At 47.5% G+C, this 14,418-nt stretch overlaps 1 protein-coding gene across 1 annotated transcript in view; it reads right to left on the bottom strand.

Moving 5' to 3' along the window:
• Rarb (retinoic acid receptor beta) overlaps positions 1-14,418 on the bottom strand; it is a 147,434-nt gene that overhangs the window by 6,210 nt on the left and 126,806 nt on the right. The window contains exon 5 of the mRNA XM_070018712.1: positions 2,833-3,009. Within this exon, the coding sequence (XP_069874813.1) occupies positions 2,833-3,009 (177 nt within the window). The remainder of the gene's footprint in view (positions 1-2,832; positions 3,010-14,418) is intronic.

Here is a 14,418-nt window from a genome sequence, read left to right as displayed (position 1 = left end):
TCCTCATATATTTTTCTGCTCCGGCTGGCTTTGAACTACGATCTTCAGATCTCAGCCTCCTGAGTAGCTAAGATTCCAGCCATCAGTGCCCAGTGTCACATCCTGATTTATTGTCTTTGTGGTACTTGTCACTATCCAGGCTTCATGAGCTAGCTCCCTTGCAGAACAGCACTGTGGGGGTGGGGTTGCTCTTTCGCTGGCCTTGCTCTCTGCGGGGTCTCATGCATCTAGGACAGCGCCTTCCACACAGTGAGTGGTTAATGAACATTCGCTGGATAAATGGGATACATTTGCTCCTCAGCTTCTCTCTCACCTTTTAAGCCCCCAAGGGGGATCCTGGGGTGCCCTGTTTCCCATCAAGGTGAGAGTACAATTCTCCCTCACCTTGCTACCTGCACTGATTGTGTCTGACAAGTTGAGCAGGATCTGATACGACTTGACTTTCTCCCGAAGTGCTCATGGGAAATTTAAAATATGATAATAATAACTACCACAGTACGTAAGTGGAACAGCTGTGTGGGGAGTCTCCTGGTACTGTCCCTGCCTTCAGCCCGGCGCCCTCATGGCCTCTCTCGAAATGCTAAGGGAGCCCAGAGAATTCGGCAGAACAATTTAGCCATATACTTTTGACCTAACCCATCCCAAATTGTCCCAACATGTCATCAATAGAAAACTCATTAAGGAGATGTGTGACATTTCTCAATACACTTTGGGAACCCCCACATTTATTCTACAGTGGCCACCCTTTAGACAAGCCACATTTCAGGGCTCCAGGGCATGTGTGGCTGAGTGTCCCACTTTAACTACCTTGTCACCATCGTTCTTGCTCCTCACTCCAATAGCTCGTCATCAGTATTGTTACTGATTTGCCTTAGTTGCTGTTACTCACTTCAGGAAGGGTAGTTCTGCCTGAGGTCCACATGTCTCACATGTCTGCCATTCCCAAGGGTTCCCAGTTATATCTCCCATCCTTCTGTGATTCTTGACCTGAAAGACCTGGCTTTTGAGGGTGGGTTCTGGTGGCCTCATGAGTGACTCCCCTCCCCTCCAGCTTTTCCTCTATACAGTGGGCTGACTTCTCATTCCTTAGGCTCACAGAGTGGCATGGCGAATCAAAGGAGATGAGGTTGGCAAACTCCAGGTCCTGATTTTTTTCTGAATGAACCTGGCTTTACCCTAGATTCTATAGCTTAATGAGAAGGAAAATTGCACCTTCTCCCAATCTCTGGGACCTGCAGGCTACCAAGTCATTATCAGCAGTGTCCTTGGGTCTAATTAGCTAATGAAAGAGCTGTAAACACTCTGGCTTCCCACTCAGCTACGCCATGCCATGGTTTTCATGTGTCCTACACATTCATGCTAAAAATGTACCTAAATTTAAGTTGAGTGGATGTGAGGCTTTGGGGGAGGTAATGAGGATTCCATATTAGGGTGAACCCCCCACCCCCAAAGATGGACTGCAGTTTTATAAAAAAAAGAGGAAGCGAGAGATCACACTCTGTGTCTCCATGTAGACAAAAGGCTTCGCAGGTCCTGAGCTGGTGTCAAGGCGGTGTTCTTGGGCCTCTCAACCTCCAGATCCAGGAGCTAAAGAAGCTTCCATTCTTAACAAATCACCCTGCCTTGGGTTACTTTGTTATACGACAGAAAACACACTAAGACATGAGTGATTCTCCCCCGGCCCCCTCCCCAAGCTTTCTTCCCTCCTTCTGGGATTGCTTAGCAGAGTGAGTTCCTCCCTAAGTTGTGAAGTTTGAATAAGAAGAAAAAAAAATCTATGCTTTCAGAGCACCGTAAAAACGAAGTATACAACTCCCTAATTTCTGATGTGAGCTGTGTACTTTCTTCCTTCAAACAAGTCCACGGCATCCTGAACGGAGAGAGAAAGAGTGGACATTAGCCAGCAGAGGCCAGCAGAGACCACGGAGGAGGAGCTGTGACCTCAGCCTGATCCTCTCCAAGGCTCTAGAAACTTCAGTGTGACAATGGCAAGGAACTAAATGGCACCAGAAGTACCTTTCCTTTCGGTTGAGGGAAGAGGCCTACAGAGCTACTACAGACTGAATTCATTCCCTCTCTCCATTTCTCTGGAGCCCTGATCCCCAATCCATGGTATTAATGGTATGATTCTCAAGCTGCGGTATGACATGGTGTGATCCTCAGGCAGTGGTACTGAACGGTGTGGCCATGAGGTAGATTAGGTTTAGATGAAGTCATGAGGGTGGAGCCCATGAGGAGTTCAGTGCTGTGTAGGAGCTGAGAGGCCCAGGGTCCTGGCCAGTCTGGAGAGGATGCAGCAGGAAGGCCCAGGGGAGGAGTCCATAGCCAGGGCCCAGCATGCACCATCCATCATGCTAACGCCTTAAGCATTACTTAAGCTGCCTTTTCTCTTTAGCAGCTTGAACTAAGACAAGAAGGACAAATTCTCCAATGCCACAAATGGAGTTGGGACAGGACTGGGGCAGAGGCTGGAGCCAGGGTGCCCCTGGGCCACCTCCAGGTACTTTAGCCTGAAGGATCCTAACATTGGCAATCTTTAAACACTTGTAGGGCGGTCCCTTAGAATGGGTTTTGATGTCCCATGAGGCTCTGGGGCAGTGGGAGCCTGAACAGGATATAGGTAACCTCATAAGGCAGGGAGAAAGTCTGTCCTCCCAAGATCACCTGAGGGGATCCTATGACGGAGCAGGAGAGTGGAAGGTTCTGCCTAATTCCAGGCCTCTCCCAGAGGGTGGGCTCAGGAGTTGTTAGGAAGTGAAGCAGGGAGCTCCTCATCATCATCCCTCTCCCTCCTTCTCTTCCCGCACCCTGAGAATTCAGAAAGACTCATACCAGGATGTCCAGGCAGGCGGCCTTCAGCAGGGTGATTTGATCTGCAATGGTCAAGCTGGTGAAACCCGGCAGGCGTTTAGCAAACTCCACGATCTTAATAATGCACTTGGTGGCCAGCTCACTGAACTTGTCCCAGAGACCCAGGTCCAGTCGGACTCTATGGTCAGCACTGGAGTTCTGTGATGAGAGAGAGAGAGAGAGAGAGAGAGAGAGAGAGAGAGAGAGAGAGAGAGAGAGAGAGAGAGAGAGAGAGAGAGAGAGAGAGAGAGAGAGAGAGAGAGAGATACCATTAAGGGTACGGTCTGGAAGCCTAGAGAATTCAACATAATTTCTGTCAATGGGCTGACATTGCTACCTTGAACAAGGAACATCTTGGTGGGGGGTGTATTCAGGCTTCTAAAATGTGCAAAAGCTTATCCCAGTATCATAGAATAATGCAGTAACTGTTGATGGTGGCAAGCTTCTCCGTACGCTGTTTTCCAGATAATATCATGGAAGGAATAATGGAGTGAAAATTTGCTGTGTTACAACCCAAATGAGCTAATGGCTCTAGGATGGTCTTCAATGATGGCCATCAGTGCAAATATCTTAGAAACAAGCCACTTGACACATGAGTTCTAATCCATCCTGACGCAAATACACACCACCACCTATGCTGTAGTCTGGCTCAGATGGAGTCTGTAGATCTAACTGGAGGAAATTTACAGCTATGGTAAGTGATATCACAGAGATATATCCAGAAATCCTATAAAAGCAACAAGTAGATGTCCTCAACAAAAACACTGCAAGGGGATAAACAACTAGAAAGGAACCTAAAAGTGATTCAACTCAACTGTTTCACTGTTAACAGATGATGGCTGAATTATGATGGAAGCTACTCAGTGGATGTTAGGAGTATCATAGAGAAGGGAATAAGGCTACAACATGGTTGCTTTCAAAAGCATTTTGTAAATGAAAGAAGGCAGACTAAAATGATTCCACTCACATGGCATCCTGGAACAGGCAAACCATAGTGACAGCAAACTAATCAGTAGTCTCAGATGACAGGATGGGATAGACCCACAAGGTGCACCATGGAACTTTCTGGAGTGATAGAAAACGCTGCCAGGCTCTGGTGGCTCACACCTGTAATCCTAGTGACTCAGGAGGCTGAGATCTGAGGATCGAGGATTGAAGCCAGCCAGGGCAGGAAAGTCTATAAAACTCTTATCTCCAATTAACCCATCAGTAAACCATAAGTAGAGCTGTGGCTCAAAGTGATAGAGTGATAGCCTTGAGCACAAAAGCTCAGGGACAGCACTCTGCGGTTAAGCCCACAACTGACCAAAAATGAGAGAGAGAGAGAGAGAGAGAGAGAGAGAGAGAGAGAGAGAGAGAGAGAGAGAGAGAGAGAGAGATATCATAGCTATATTACTCATACTTCTGCAACAAATATCAAGTCATGCCTCAAAAAAATTAGAAATTTGCATATGTAAATTGTACTCCAAATACTTTAAAAAGACATTTAGGAAATTTATCTGGTAAGGTATGACCCTCACCTGAATCACAATTCAAACAAGTGGCTTCTATTCAAAGAGGTTGTTGAAAACCTAGTAATCTGAGTGATCGAGGTGTCTGAGAGGTTAATTTTCTCTAATAACAGGGTGATTTGATGTTGTTTGGAGAAGTTACTCTCATGCAGAGCACACATTGAAATATAGGTAAAATGATAGGAAGTTTGTAAGTTCCTTTCGAGGATCCTGAGAGGAGTCAGAGCTGAGACTGGCTGGGAAAGGATCTTGGGGTTTTAGCACTCCATTTGACTTTTGTGTTATGCTTGCATTGCTCACAATTAAAAGCCTTAGGAAGATGACTTTGATCTGGCTGGTCAGGGCACTCTGGCTGCTGCACAGAGTGATTGGTTAAGGAAAGAACATGTGATCCAGAGCAGACCAATGAGGTTGGTCCTGAGACTTTGGCTGGAAGAACTGAAGAAATCAAAGCTCTCATCCATGGGAGTGAAGGTTGTCAAGAGCTTTCGGGACCAGCAAGTAGAAAAGATCTCCCTAAAATTGAAGGCACCTGGAAGAAAAGCTGAGAAGAAGACAAAGAGCTGCTAGATAAATAGCCATGCCTCATCTACATAGTTATCATAGTTACTGTTATTAATTATTTTAATGTAAGTTGTTAGGGCTTGAACTCAGGGCCTGGGTGCTGTCCCTGAGCTCTTTTTGCTCAAGGCTAACGCTCTGCCACTTTAAGCCACAGCACCACCTCTGTTTTTCTGGTGGTTCACCCAGAGATAAGAGTCTCATAGACTTTCCTGCCTGGGCTGGCTTTGAACCAAGATCCTCCGATCTCAGCTTTCTGAGTAGCAAGCTAGGCTTACAGGCACAAGCCACCAGTTCCCCGGCAGTAAGTCAGTTCTCTGAGCACAGCAGTTAACAACACAGGTCACTGCTCAAAAATCTCAGGTGCTCCTCAACACCCTCAGGCTAAAGCCCTTTCCAGATTTGGAAGCAAGCCCTAGTTTGACTGATGGAGGTAGGGAAGACATCAACCATTGCTATGGGGTTACCATACGGGGTTTCTTACTCAGGCTGGTGTGTTCTCTACCTGTCCCTCAATTTCTACATGACCTACTTCCTCATTCCCTGTCTGATCAAATGCCACCTTCTCTTGTATCATCCCCAGTCCCTCTAAGATGACCCCTACCCTCACCCTACCACTCTCTCATCTCTGTCTGATTTGTCATCATGACTCATTTTGTCACTGGCACTCTGCAGATGACCCAGTGAGCACAAAGTTAGATTCCATGAAGCCTGGTTTTTTGTTTTTTTTTGTTTTTTTTGTTTTTGGAGGGGGTGTCCGGTTGTGGGGCTTGAACTCTGGGCCTGGGCGCTGTCCCTCAGCTTTTCAGCTCAAAGCTAGCGCTCTACCACTTGAGCCACAGCGCCACTTCCGGCTTTTTTTCTTTTTGCTTATGTGGTGCTGAGGAATCGAACCCAGGGCCTCAGGCATGCAAGGCAAGCGCTCTACCACTGAGCCACCTTCCCAGCCCAACCACCTTCCCAGCCCTTTTAAATTTTTTTTGAAGTCTGTTCTTTAGTGAATAAAGTTCCCAGAATTCCTGACTTGTTTGAAAAATGTCCCAGAATGGCTCTCATTCTCCTGACTAGCCATGAGATACACTGCTTCTTTTGGTGGCAGCAAAGAACCATCCAGCAAAAGGAAAAGCTTCCCAGGGCTGATGGACAGCGCTCCAAGAATGCCCCTAACTGGGTAGAGGTAACCTCATCCACAACAATGGCTTTCCCACTTCGGCCAATGAAATCCAGAGTTTGTAGAAGAGAGGCCACGGTGTGTGGCAGGTCCTCGTGCTCCCGGAAATGGGTTTGTATCCTCGAGATTAATTTTATGCCTTCCTCAAGGACCTCAGCCCCAAGCAATACACTCGGGGACGTCAGATCAAGATGTGTGGCTATTGAGGCTGTAATTAAATTTAATAGGCAGTTTATCCGGTTCGCAGGAAGATGTCAAGGAAGAGAGGGACAGAAGCAAGCTTATGGGGGAAATCATTTTGTAAGGATGTATCCATCTGGAAAAAAAAAAAAAAGAAAAAAGAAAAAGCACATTGCCCGACCCAGCAAGTGTGAAGAAATCTTCATCACGGGCGAGAAGGCCACTTCATCATGCAGGGCCTGTCGCCGCTTCTATTAAAAATAACGCACAGCCGAGCAGCGGTATGTAAATCTAGCTCACTATTATGCAAACGGAAGGCAAGAGGCAGTTAATAAAACACAAAATAACCCAGTATTTTATTATCCTGATGGCTGACTCATAGGCACCAGGCTGCCCGTGGCTTGGGGATTGTCTTCCAGACTGCAGGTTCAGAAGCTGTAAGCTGCTGAGGAATTGGGGTCCCCATGGACCAGTGCCAGAATTTTAGAGAGGTCTTGAATACCAGGGAGAGCTAAAAGAGGGCCAGAGGTGCTAAGTCGGGGGAGGCAGCAACTGGGAGTCCAAAGGAGGGGGGGCTCTCTCCTTCCCTGGCTGTCCCGCTATCCTGGATATCTGTCTGTCAGCTACCAAAGCCCTTCTCTGCCACTTGCCTATAGTATTACACCCTGTGGCCCTCTTCCTCCCCCAGGGCCTTGTTAAGCCCCACAATAAAATCCAATTACGCGGCCATTTTATTTATGTATTTTTATTGATGGATTGGTTGAGTGCCACACAAATGGTTCTCTTTCTCCTGCTGGTTTGGTCTTCTGCTGCCACGTGCTGCTCTTCTGCCTGGTTTGCTTATTTATTTTCCCGTGTAATATGTTATCTTTTAGTCTGTCCAAATGACTGGATGTCTTATGAGCCTCCTTAGTATACATTGCATTTAAACCTGACAAGTCAATTTTGCAAGAACAAAAATCGCCCTCCCCCGCCCCCCGAAATACCCCTGTCATTGTGGCATTCTGAGGTCGCTGACACGATGGACCCAGTTTAGCACCATTTCGGACTGGTTTTACTTTCAGCAAATAAAGGTGGAATGGCGCCCCGCCTATAAAATGCCATGAATGGTAACTCCACAATGGCTCCTTAGCTTTCTTAACTACTTAGGAGGAACTGGAGATCCTTAGGGGTGCCCCTGGCCCATTGTTCCCTAGGACATATCCACTTGGCTAGACAGCTACAGTCCCTTCACGATGGGGGATGGACCCCAGACTACAGTAGAGGGGGGAAAGAGGAGTGACAGTGGTGTAAATCCAGCCCTAAAGGATGTCCAAGAGATGCTAGAAATTGGGGGTGACTGCAGCTTCTGGGTGGAGCCACTGAAGGCCTCTTGATGTCCCCCGGGGCATGTCTTAAGGAAGATCCCAAGGACTGTTCCATTGAGCTGCCAAAGCCTTGGGTCAGGCACAAAGCAGCCAGGGAGCAGCCAGTTGAAACTCTTGACTTGAAACTTCTCTCAGCTCTCGGTGGCTGACCTTCAATGCCTCGTAACCCCCCCACACACACACACACACAGCCCCCAGCACGCTAGCCCCAATCTCCCTCCTCAGACTCAGCTCTGCCTCCTGTCCAGGCCTCATTGCCAAGCCCTGGGGCCATGTTTATGCCATTGTCTTTACTGAGAATTTCTTTTCCTTTCTCCACCACCCGGCCAGATCCTGGGTACTCTACATGGTGCCTCAAAAGTCTTCTTCAAACGATGAGAGCTCTCGTGGGCTGCCTGAGTTTCTAATGGCTCACAACGCTTGGGACAGAATTTGATTTTCAGCCAGACTCCACAACACAGCCTCAAGCCCAGAGGGTAAGCACCTTGCACTCAATTCTACTCTCCGTAGGAATTATGGATTGCACTGTGTTTTCCTGCAACCCTCACACCCAGAACTGCAGTATATAACTTAGTTTGCCAATCAGCCTTCACAAAGGTAATCCAGTTAGTGAGGTTGTTAATGGGTCCTAATCCAGCTTGACCAGTAGCTTTATGAAAAGGAAAATTTGGACCCACACAGGAAAGGGAGGAGATGGAAAATGTGCCTTCAAATCACAAGTTGCCAACTATATCAGAGACAAAGGCGATTTCCCCTTAATCTGTCACCTTGATTTAGGATGTCCAGCCTCCCAAACCATGGCAGAGTCAGTCAATGTCGAAGCCACCATTCCATGTGACTTCTCCAGCAACCCTATGGAGCTACCCTGGTAGGTACACAACCAATGTGGACCAGAAACTCACGGGCTGGTGTGGGTGATGTGCAAAGCAGGTGTATCTACTAAATATGGGCTGGTTCTGAGAAGACAGCTCTGAGTAGGAATGGGATCAGAACCTGATGCCCTGATTCTTCCTGCTGCTTCTCTCTCCAAGGAGGCCAACTTCCTCACTCACCAGCTGCAGGTTTTGATGAACAACGAACTGGCTTATCACCAACATGGCTTTTTCTGAACACAACGCTGGATCTGCCAAGATCTAGAACTGCTCACAATGTCCTTCATTTTCTAAAGTATTTCTAGAAAGCCTGTTAGGGAGTGAATGATTGTGTCTGAGGTCTTTTTTTTGCTTTAAGTGGATTAAGGGTTCTTTAAATCTTCATAGTTTGAATTCACAAGTGCCCTCAGCCTACCGCATGCGCAAGGTGATGTGTGTTCTGCATGTGGCAGTCAGGTGTGAGAAGCAGACGATTCTCACTGGGTCCAAACTGGTCAGACGTGCAGTCATCCCATCACCCTCCTTTACCAGAGTCTGGGCACGTGGTTCTAAATGATGACAACGCCGATCTTCACAGGCTCAAAAGCACCACCCATTCTGTGCTCTTCCTCTCTGCCAGAAATGGTGTGAGGACATGGATGGGCTTTTCTCACTGATGCCTTTAGTATCATTAAAATTCTCATTATTTAGCTGAGAGCAAGAGTTCACACCTGCCATCCTATACTCAGGAGGCTGAGATGTGAGAATCATAGTTCAAAGCCATGTCTCTGACACTTCTTATCTCCAATTAACCAACAAAAAGCTGGAAGTGGAGGTGTGGCTCAACTCCAGTTGAGAATGAAAAAGCCAAAACAAAGTGTGAAGGCCTAAGTTCACACACACACACACACACACACACACACACACACACACACACACACACACGCGTGAAAGGGGAACTATTATTTGGGGAAGGGGAAGTAAAAGGGAGGAGGGAAAAGAGGGTGATGGATGGGGTGAATATGATTGAAATATATTGTGAGTACATTTGCAAATATCATAATGAAACACATTAAAATGTAAAAAAGGAGGGTAATAAAAAATCACAGAGTGGGTCAAATATAATCAAAGTACATTATTATATGCATGTACGGAACTATCACAAGGAAACCCTTTGTATAATTAATATATGATAATCAAAATTGCCAACTATTTCTGGGTTCCAGAGGCATATACTTGTAATCCTAGCTACTCAGGAGGCTGAATAGCTGAGGATCGCAGTTGAAAACCAGCCTGGGCAGAAAAGGCTGTAAGATTCTGATCTCCAACTAACCAGCAGAAAGCTGTAGAAGTGGAGCCGTGGTCATCAGCCTTGAGCAAACAAACAACACAACCCCAAACGAAAGCTAAGGCTCTGAGTTCAAGCCCCACTACTGGCAACATCCACACAAAAATCTACTATGAGGGCAAAGGAGCTGAGGTTCAAGTGACAAAATAAATTTTTTTTTGGTCTGGTCGTGGGGCCTGAACTCTGGGCCTGGGCACTGTCCCTCAGCTCTTCAGCTCAAGGCTAGCACTCTACCACTTGAGCCACAGCGCCACTTCCGGCTTTTTTCTTTTTGCTTATGTGGTGCTGAGGAATCAAACCCAGGGCCTCAGGCATGCAAGGCAAGCACTCTACCACTGAGCCACCTTCCCAGCCCCGACAATATAAGACAATATAAATTGTAAAGTCTCACATCCTGCTGAGCAGCACGGGCAAGATTTGCACCTGAGTTTCTAAAGCTAGGAGCCCCAGAGACACAGTTGATCCAATGAGCCTGCGGAAGCAGCCACCATCCTCAGGATGAGTTTGTGCTGCCCAGCTTGCTCCCCACTGTACTGTCCGTACACAGCCCTTCCCCCCTTTCCACATGGAGCCCATTCCCTTTCTTTATTAGGGTGAAGGGTCATTCATTCCTTAGAAGCCTTCAGAAGAATACTAACTCTGAAGTTTGTGCTTGCCCTGCCCAGGTCTAGAGGGCAGAGAACTTGCTTCTGTCTCCCCCTCCATTCCTGCCACCCCCTGGGACCACGAGAAGGTACTCTGAAGGATGTGCAGGTGGGCAGCTGGCTGCCTGCCTTTTTTGTTTCCCATCTGCCCACTTATTTGCATGGCGTCTGGCAGTGATGGCACACTGTGAAGGTGGCAGGAAGTTTCTGGCCTTGGGAACAACTGCCTGTCTTTAAACAAAAAAGCTCAAGTCACAAGTGAGCTTGTTGAGAATGTGTCCTGCCTGCTTTTATTTATTTATGTTCCCACCTACTTCCAGAAAGGATTTGAAGTCACTTACAATGAAAACAAAGCTAGATCTGTGTCTAAACGGTGGAAATCCAGACCAAGGAGCGCACATTCATTCACCTTGCTGGGAGAATGGGCCTCTGTGCCTCTTGAAGTAGGTAGAAGGCCATCCTCACAGAGGAACAGGTGCATAAAAGCTCCACAAAGAGCTTAAGATAACGAAGCCCCAGTGGGCAGATGACAGCTGTCTCCCAAAGCAGGGCAACTAGGAAGGATCCCAAGCCGCCAGCAGGGGAGACCCAGGAGGCACTGGGAGACAAATGGGGGAGTGGACCAAAGGTGCTCAGCACTGAGCACCACCCTTGTGATTGATGGGCTGCTCCAGAAGTAGATTAGAGAATGTCTGGGTCAGCTTTCCTAGGTGAGAAGGTAAGGTTGACCACTGGCTTCTGCTGAGCCATGGCTGAGGTGATTCCTCCAAGAGTCTGTGTCCCACACACTTGCCATACTGGGGGAATCTGACCCAATGAGGGCCCAGGCTCTGGAGTGGAGTATGCTTTGATTTGTGATTGTTCCACTCCTGCAAATTAGACCGGCCTCCCTCACCTGATTATCCTGTGGGTCAGGTCTAGGGGATTGACTGTTCACCTGGAGAGGAGGGAGGGGACCCATGGAGTAGAAGATTCAGGTGTTGATGTTTTCTGTGTTTTATCTCCTGGCTCCACTCAACCTCCTCTTCCAGGAAGCCCTCCCTTGAGATATCTTGGTCTTCTTTAGAACTAAACATTTTACTTATTCAAGGAAAACAGTCATGTCTTTCTACTTGGATGCTTCCAATGGCTTTGGCTTCAATACTACCTGTTGGGCTGCCCTGGTCCATTCTGTAGATAGTATGGTGATTAAGAGCTCTGCCACTGGAGTCAGACTGTCCAGGTTCAAGTCATAAGACAGAGGGAAAAATTACTTGGCTTCTCTAGGCCTCAGTTTATTCATCCATATATGAGGGCAATAATATTCATCTTATGAGTTCTCACAGGGAATAAAAGAATTCATAAGCTTAGAGAATTTAGCATGTTCTCTGGGCCTTGATAAGTGCTGACTTTAGCGATAATGATAATAACAGTTTTGAAGAAAACATGGTCTCTGGGACATGCTAGAAGCTCAATAAATATTGGCTGCAATGATAACAAAGACTTCTAATCACCCACTGTCACTTTCTCCCCATTGTTTATAGGTGAAAATTCAGACTCATCAGTTGGCTTTTCAGGATTCTTCATTGGTCCTTCCCTTCTCCCCTTCTACTCCTAACTCAGTATCATTTAAGGTCAAGCCTTCTCCACGTCACAGTGTTAAGGCTTGGGACAATGCCCAAGATGTGCTTGGTGATCAGAATTACATTCAAAGGAATGAATGACCTGTTCTTGGTCCTGGTTAATCCTCAGTTGTCTTTGTACCATCAGCTACCCCAGCTGGGGACAAGGTCCCTGGGGGGCGGGGGAATGTCAGTTCACACCTAGTGAATGGATACATGGCACCTGTGGTTCCTGTCACACCACTGCTGGGTGGCTCTGGCCAGATCTCCACACAGATTGCCTTTCAGGAACTTCCCAGTTCATCTTCCCAACTATTTCCTACCATGTCCAGTGACAGCTGGGCAAGAAGGGGGAGGGGGGAGACAGGAAGTCACAGCTTACTGTCATGCAACTGATGGTGGCCAAGCAGGATCTGAATCACACGCCATGTGGCTCTAGGCTCTTGCTCTGATATGTGGCGGGTGACTTCCCAGCCATTGCTTCCCTTGCCCAGGGCATCTGGCTTTGGCCGGAGGCAGTCCTGCTCTGGGCTAGGATCAGTGGAGTCTGATCTCTGAGCACCTCCTCAGTCATTCAGCCTCAGTCATTCTCCTCCTGGCCTGCGCTGTGGGGGCCCCACAAGATCACTCCCGTGCTGCTGCTCAAAGCCCAGCTCACAGCCTCGGCTCTTCAGCATGGTGGGGAGTGCTCAGCTGAGCTCCCTGAGAGGAAGATGGAGGGGTGAACGAGATGGCCAGGGGCCTGTGATGTTCCACTGTTCTCCATTCTTCCTGGACTCTCAGATGTGCACAAGTTTTGTTTGACCAGGCATACCTCACCCCCCTCTCCCACGTCATCACTGCCAAAAGCTGGTGCACACCAACCCCAGCCTGGGTGCCACCCACCTCAGGCTCCCTCAAGTATCTTCGGTGGACTTCAGGGTGCCAAGCTCCACAGAACCTTCTAGGCCAGTTCTGGTGCCATTCCTGCACCTCTCAAGAATGTCTTCAAGTACCACTATTTCCCCTTGCCATCATTCCTTCCTGGTGTCACCATCAAATCTTTTCTTCTCAGGACCTTACTTATTAACATTTGTATACTACACCAGTTACCAAAAATCCATTTGGATTTTTAAGTACATTAACTGGCATCTCAGGCAATATTGTAAGCCACTGGAAGAGGCCAGATGGAATGCTAGTTATATCCATTTGTTCATCTGTCAAATTTCTATTGAGGGCCTACTATGTGCCACAAATTAGGAAAATATATAACATATGCAAATGCCTCTTGGAAAAATTAAAGAACTTCTCTGGGATCCAGTGGCTTATGCCTGTAACCCTAGCTACTCAGCAGGCTGAGATCTGAAGATTGTAGTTCAATGTTAGCCTGGGTAGCAAAGTCTGTGAGACTCTTATCTCTAATTAACTGGTACAAAGCTGAAAGTGGAGGTGTAGCTCAAGTGATAAAGCATCAGCCTTGAGCAAAAAAAGTTCAGGGACATCAGTCAGACTCTGAGTTCAAGCCCTAGTCTGCCTGCCTGCCTGCCTGTCTGTCTGTCTGTCTGTCTCTCACACACACACAGACACACACCCATTAAAAGACCATTACGATATCTCACCTAGAATATTCCAGACCATAGCACTCCTAACTTTCAATCTTTGAATTCTTCTGCTCTCTTCCTGAGTAAGAACTGTTGTGGAAGCCATGTCACACAGAACAGTGGAATCAGGGGAAACTGCATACCCAGGGACACAGGCCATCCCTACCTTGTGCTCCTTAAGCCCTGGCTTGAGGTTTTCTTCTTCTTCTAATCCTGGGGCTTGAACTCAAGGTCTGGACACTGTCCCTGAGCATTTTTGCTCAAGGCTAGCACTCTATCACTTGAGTCCCAGCTCCACTTCCAGCTTTCTTGGTGCTTAATTGAAGATCAGAGTCTCACAGACTTTGCTGTCTGGGCTGGATTTGAACCTCGATCCTTAGATCTCTGCCTCCTGTGTAGCTAGGATTACAGGTATGAGCCACTGGTGCCTGGCCCTCACTGAAGTCAGATATCATCCAGAGGAATGGCCCCGTAATGGTGATGAGATATTACAGCTAGGTTGCTGTTTAGGAAGAGAGAACCCTTTCTCTCAGGGTCCCCTCTTGGCTCTGTACAGGTGTCTGCCACAGTCATGAAATAGTTAAATAGCTTGATCTATTTCTTCAGCAGACCACAGTCCCTGCCTGAGAGCAGCAAATAGTTCAGGTTTCCTAGCACACAAGCCAGCATACATTAAGTGCTCAATGAGTGCTTCTTGGTGGGTGCATGCACAGATGACTGACCTCGCAAAGCATTATCCTATTCAGTCTGCCAC

The sequence above is a fragment of the Dipodomys merriami genome, unplaced genomic scaffold, assembly GCF_024711535.1.
Source record: "Dipodomys merriami isolate MVZ:Mamm:240054 unplaced genomic scaffold, mDipMer1.0.p SCAF_13, whole genome shotgun sequence".
NCBI classification, from domain to species: Eukaryota; Metazoa; Chordata; class Mammalia; order Rodentia; family Heteromyidae; genus Dipodomys; species Dipodomys merriami.
This window is presented reverse-complemented; position numbering and strand designations above follow the sequence as displayed.